Genomic DNA, 6006 nt, shown 5'->3' with positions numbered 1-6006 from the left:
GAGAGCCACTGGCACACAGAGCCCAGTCACGGAGCCCAGTCATGCCAGCCCTCCAAAACCCGCCTGGGTTTCGTTTCCTCCTTCCGCTTGTGCTGCCAGGGTTAGCCAGAGGTGGCTCCTCAGGCCACCCCTATACCCCAACGTCACCTCCTCCTCACATCTCCTGCTTCTCAAACAAACCTGCTCCTTACTGCCTCCTGGCCTCCCTGTCTCCTCCCCCAGGCCTCTCACACACATTCTGACCGCCCTGCTGCCCACGGGCCACAGATGAAAGATCAGAAGTTGGCGCAGCGGGAGGCCACGTTTTATTCAGTCCTGTTCAGGTCCCCTGCTATCTCCGGGCTCTCTGGGCCAGTCCTCCTGGGAGCCCCACTGCAACACTTCCCAGGCATAAGCCCTCAAGGGCCCCCATGAGCTTCCACAGACCGAGAAGGTTCTGAGAACTTGGTGGGGCCTCTGAGGAAGGCTGTGAGCAGCCCACCTGAACTCCCAGCTCACCAGCCCAAAACAGGGTGCAGGGGCTCTGGCCCTGAAGAACCTGAGTGGGGTGGACTGGCACTGGCTGGCCACTCAGCTCAGTAGGCGACGTGCCCCTACAAGTTGGCAGAAGTGGCTGCCACTGCTGGGTTTGTGTAAGAGAGGCTGCTGCCACCATTACCTGCAGAAACCTAGGTGGAAGGAAAAGAGATCCAGGGTGAGGAGCAGAAGGTACCTCCTAGAGCCCCTGGATGCCACCCCAGGCTGGGGTAATCAGTCCAGAGTCCTGGCCAGCTCTCAAAGGGCTTATTCAGAGAGAGCACCTGCCACCCCACCAGCCAGTAACTGTAAACAGGGCTGCCCTCCTCCCTCTGCTCTCCTTCACTTCCTCTTCTTGGCTCTAATCAGCCGCCTTGTCCCCCTATTCTCTGCTGTTCCAGCCAAAGAAGGTGTGTAGGTGTGTGTGTGTGTGTGTGCATATGTGTGTGTGTGTGTGTGTGTGTGTGTGTATCTGTGTCTTTGTAAAACCGAGAGAGGGAGGTCTCCAGGACGAGGAAAATAGGAGCAAGAAAAATAAACTCCTCTCTCCTCCCCAACCTGGAGTGGTTTTCCAGCCTCAGGTGGCTGCAGTAATTATTTACTAGGTCCCACAGAGAAAAGCCAGGAGAGGAAGGAGGGAGGGTTCCTTACTTCCTTGAAGCTCCCAAGAACCCAACTGGCACCCAGGCTCACCTGGTCTGCTGACACTTCTTCCTCTACCTGGGAAACCTCCCCCTACACCAGCCTTTCTCGGTCTACCCTCTATTCCTAGGAGATGATCAGGGGCACAGGGGTTCACCCCTGTGACTCCTCAGGAAGGGCTCCCCTGGGCATAGTGCTCTACCCATTTTGCCTCTGGGTGCAAACAAAACAAAACAAAACTGCTGTGGTGGCACCAGTTCAGCCAGGGCCAGCCAGCATGAATGTGGACAGCCAATGCTCTTTTAGGAATTCTGGTAGTGGGGCCACTCCCTCTTGAGGGCCCCTTTCTTTCATGGTCTCCTCCCAGGCCTGTCCCCCAGAACTCCTCTGACCTCTGCCCCCCCATCCTTGCCAGGTCCTCCTCTGCTCACTTCATGCCACTTCTCACCTCTTCCAAGCTCTTTGGGTTTTCCAAGTACCCCCTTCAGAACCCTTGCCCAGCCAAAGCCTCTGCCTCCCCCGGCCTGTGGGGCCCAATCTCACCTCCTCATAGGGGCTACGATTGGTACCACCAGCGGGCACATAGCGCCCATGGGTGTGGTAGGTGGGGTACTCGCTCATAGGATGGTAGGCATCCCGGGCGGGAAAGATGTCCAGCTGCCTGTAGTTCTTTTGGCGGCACTGACAGACAGCCTGGGGAAATAGGAGGTTATGGCAGACCATGGAGTGCTTTCTGTCGGCGGGGGGGTGGGCACTGATCAGGGCCAGGGACTGCACTCACCAAGGCAATGAAATAGACGATGGCCAGCACAACCAGAACACAGACCAGCACCAGGAGCGCAATGCCCCAGCCTGGCACCCCAGCCCCGGTTTGGGCAGAGAAAGGAAATGGCACATCACGCACTAAAAGGAAAAGCAGTGGTTAGGGCAGTCTCCCAGAGGAGGTGCCCCTCTAACTGCCAGCACTAAGGAAAAAGTGGGGAACTAGACACTGGTAGGAGAGGGGCCCCAGCATGGTGCTGGGCTGCAGCCGGGGAAGTAGCCTCACCGCTGATGTCTGAGATCGTCAGGTTATATCGAGAGGCTGCTTCCGTTTTACGTTGATTGAACTGTGTCTCCACATCGTGGACATTGGTGGTACCTTCTCGGAAGACCAGAGTCGATTGTACCACCACAGATCCTGGCCTGGTCACAGGGAAATGGGCACTTCAGCCACAGGTCCCAGCTCTGGCTCAGGACTCTCCCCCAACCTTGAGAGCACCAGTCCCTCCTTACGGTCATGACCAACACCCACCCTCCAACCACCACACTGAGTCCACACCCAGAACTATACCTGAACATAATATTGGAGAGGCCCAGAAAATCCCCTTGTTTATAAATCTGCAAAAACTGGGGTGAGAGGGAAAGGACTCAGGCTTGATGCAAAGGGTGTGGACAGTTCTGATGGCTGCTTCAGGGGAACATGGGAAAGGAAAGGCTGATACTCACCAATTCAGAAATGTCTCTCTGCAGCTGTTGGTAGTAGTTGGTGCTGGGATCTTCCAGAGAGGAATTAAACTGAAGGTTTGAAATGTGAAAAGACAAGAAAAAGAAAGAGACCCCAAGAGACAACTGGGGAGAAGTGCTGTGATTGGAGGAGGTGAAAGGAGGTACTGTGCTATGGTGAGTGCTACTGGCATCAGTCTTGGTGCTGTGGCTGGCAAGGGTGGTAGGAGTATCAGAGTGGTGGCTGGGAATTGAGAATGGAGTGCTCTTGCTGGCTGGGGTGGTGGTAGCCCTGGCAGAGGTGGTGCTGTGCACCAGAGTGGAAGCTGAGCCTGATGCAGAGTCTGAGGCCGAGGTGACATCGTGGGCTGGGGGTGCGGTGGAGCCCGGGGGTGCGGTGGAGCCCGGGGCTGCACTAGTGCCCGGGGCCGAGGTGACAACGCGGGCTGGGGGGCCGGTGGAGCCCGGGGCTGCACTGGTGTCCGGGGCCGAGGTGACAACGCGGGCTGGGGGGCCGGTGGAGCCCGGGGCTGCACTGGTGTCCGGGGCCGAGGTGACAACGCGGGCTGGGGGGCCGGTGGAGCCCGGGGCTGCACTGGTGTCCGGGGCCGAGGTGACAACGCGGGCTGGGGGGCCGGTGGAGCCCGGGGCTGCACTGGTGTCCGGGGCCGAGGTGACAACGCGGGCTGGGGGGCCGGTGGAGCCCGGGGCTGCACTGGTGTCCGGGGCCGAGGTGACAACGCGGGCTGGGGGGCCGGTGGAGCCCGGGGCTGCACTGGTGTCCGGGGCCGAGGTGACAACGCGGGCTGGGGGGCCGGTGGAGCCCGGGGCTGCACTGGTGTCCGGGGCCGAGGTGACAACGCGGGCTGGGGGGCCGGTGGAGCCCGGGGCTGCACTGGTGTCCGGGGCCGAGGTGACTACGCGGGCTGGGGGGCCGGTGGAGCCCGGGGCTGCACTGGTGTCCGGGGCCGAGGTGACTACGCGGGCTGGGGGGCCGGTGGAGCCCGGGGCTGCACTGGTGTCCGGGGCCGAGGTGACTACGCGGGCTGGGGGGCCGGTGGAGCCCGGGGCTGCACTGGTGTCCGGGGCCGAGGTGACTACGCGGGCTGGGGGGCCGGTGGAGCCCGGGGCTGCACTGGTGTCCGGGGCCGAGGTGACTACGCGGGCTGGGGGGCCGGTGGAGCCCGGGGCTGCACTGGTGTCCGGGGCCGAGGTGACATTGTGTCCCAAGGTGGTAGCCAAACCTGTGGCTGGTTCCGTGGCCAGGGCTAGGGTGACGTCCTGTCCCTGAGTGGTGGAGGAGCCTGAAACGGGGCTGTGGCTGGAGAGTCTGCTGGTCATACTCACAGCATTCTTAGTAGAGATGGGCATTGAACTTCTTTGGGTAGCCGAAGTCTCCTTTTCTCCGCCTGGGGTAGAGTTTGTATGACCAGAACCTGTAACAACTGTTGTGGGTTCAGGGGCTGTGGCAGCTGTGATAAGTTAAACTAATAGGGTTGGGTTGAAGGAAAAATAAGAGCAAGAAGAAAATACAAGCTCTGGCCACCAGAGAAATAATACCAGGAGGACTGGGGAGTGGGCAGCCTCAGCAGCCCCTGGGTTGGCTGCCTCCTTCCCTGCAGCAGCCTCCTTCTGTCTGCCCACAGGCCTCAGCTCCTGGCCCCTGCATTTCTCCCCTCTTAAGCCTTCCCTCTCCCTACTCCCTTCCCCCTAGACTTCTCTTCAGGACATTTGCTTGCCCCTGGCACCCACTCTTTGGGGGGGGCATCTCTTCTCAGCCTGTCCTTAGCCTCTCCCTCCTTCTGGCACAGACAGAATTCTTGCCTTTCATGGTGCATCTGCCAGGGAGCAAAACCTGGCACAGAAAGACCACGAAGACCACCTAAGCAGGGCAGCCCACTCCCCACCTTGTGCCCCTCACCTGTAAGCACTGTGAGGATCAGGAGCAGGAAGAAAGGAGACTGGGTGCCTGGTGTCATGGTGGTGGTGGACTGGGTGGGGAGAGGGCAGAACAGACTCAGGCAGGCGCTGCTTGAGAGGTGGAGCGGGCACAGGCGCCTGCTGCTTTATACCAGTCCCCCTGGCCCCCCTCCCCCCTGCCCGCCCGCCCTAGGCACAGCTGGAGCAGGTGACAGGTGACAAAACCCCGCCCCCTCCCCCTTCCCTACCTTCTACCTGTTCCTCCTCCTCCCCTACCATTCCTGGGTAGGCTACAAGGGCTCTAATCGCTCAACCCCCTGACTACCCATTTGTTCTCCAGCTGGCCTCCCCCTTTCACCAACCACTCCCTGGCTCCAGGGTGGAGTGGGGAGGGGCAGTCTGGAACCTGGGGCCCCTGGGCTCTAGTTTTAGCCCTAGGGCAACAACTAAGGTGGGAATGGGGAACAAAGACGGCTAGGTTGAGGTTCTGTACAGCAAGGCCAGGAAGCCCACCCCTAGGTCTCCCACTCCACTTCCCTGCCCTCCTTGGGTCCATTGAAGCAGAGCGGGGCCAAGAAATAAGAGGGCTGGATAATGAGTGGACTAGGTGCTAGTTTTGGGCTCCCTCCCCCCACCACTTCCCGGAATAGCCCCACCCTTCTAACCGCTCCCTGTCCCGTTCCAAACGCAGTTCTACCCTGAAACCCACAGTCCCCGCCCCAGCCGGACTTTCCAGCAGCCTGGGTTCCCTCCTTGGCATTCTCCTGAGAAGGGAGTGCGGGAAGAAATTTCCACTTAAGGGAGGAAACCTGGGCTCCGATGAACCCTAGGGTCCTTTCTTGCCACTGTCCACCACTGGCCAGGAGCTCCTCCCGCCCTCTAGTGGTCACCAGGAGCCTTGCGGGGCTGGACCGCGCCGGCTGAGGAGCTTTTCTGACCTGGCGGAGAGGAGTAAGGGCAGCGCTGCCTAAGTGGGGCAGCGAGAGCCCGCGAGAGGGAGGTAGGGCCCGGGAGAGAAGGGTCACTACCGTGGCCAGGGAGGGAGGAACGCACAGCATGGTGGACTTCTGGGAGCTTTAGGAGGGGGCACTCCTGGACGCGTGGTGGTGGCGTCTGGAGGAAATGGAGCTAAGCGGGTGGGGTCCTGAGGTATGTGGAAAGGGCACTGAGATATGTGGGAGAGGACATTGGAACGTGGGCAGGGGAGTTGGACACGTTCTGTGTGGGCCGTTATGTACTTAAGAGGCAGATCGGGCCGGGCGCGGTGGCTCACGCCCGTAATCCCAGCACTTTGAAAGGGCGAGGCGGGTGGATCACGAGGTCAGGAGTTCTAAGACCAGCCTGGCCAAGTTTTTAGTAGAAACCCCGTCTCTACTAAAAAATACAAAAATTAGCTGAGCGTGGTGGCGGGCGCTGTAATCCCAGCTACTCAGGAGGCTGAGG

The 6006-nt window shown here is 60.3% G+C and overlaps 1 protein-coding gene across 34 annotated transcripts; it reads right to left on the bottom strand.

Annotated features, from left to right (window-relative positions):
- Window positions 1–282: 282 nt before the first annotated feature.
- On the bottom strand, window positions 283–5418 carry MUC1 (mucin 1, cell surface associated). Of its 34 annotated transcripts, none has more exons than XR_013397213.1 (8): window positions 4565–5418; window positions 3660–4079; window positions 2647–3538; window positions 2492–2547; window positions 2207–2343; window positions 1940–2061; window positions 1702–1851; window positions 283–668 (listed from the first exon to the last, which is right to left on the bottom strand). XR_013397213.1 is itself a non-coding variant. In XM_077943272.1 (8 exons), exons 1-8 carry the CDS (start codon window positions 4620–4622, stop codon window positions 594–596), a joined length of 1941 nt encoding a protein of 646 aa, XP_077799398.1. In that variant the 5' UTR covers window positions 4623–5418; the 3' UTR covers window positions 283–593. The 34 variants fall into 34 exon arrangements, 29 of the variants coding, with proteins under 29 accessions (XP_077799398.1, XP_077799411.1, XP_077799400.1 ...); XR_013397211.1 differs by having other exon boundaries at window positions 3660–4088; window positions 4565–4745; XR_013397215.1 differs by having other exon boundaries at window positions 3660–4052; window positions 4565–4721.
- Window positions 5419–6006: the final 588 nt, after the last annotated feature.

This window comes from Macaca mulatta, chromosome 1 (genome assembly GCF_049350105.2).
Source record: "Macaca mulatta isolate MMU2019108-1 chromosome 1, T2T-MMU8v2.0, whole genome shotgun sequence".
NCBI lineage: Eukaryota > Metazoa > Chordata > Mammalia > Primates > Cercopithecidae > Macaca > Macaca mulatta.
Note: the sequence above shows the minus strand (reverse complement) of the source record. Positions and strands in the feature narration are given on the sequence as shown.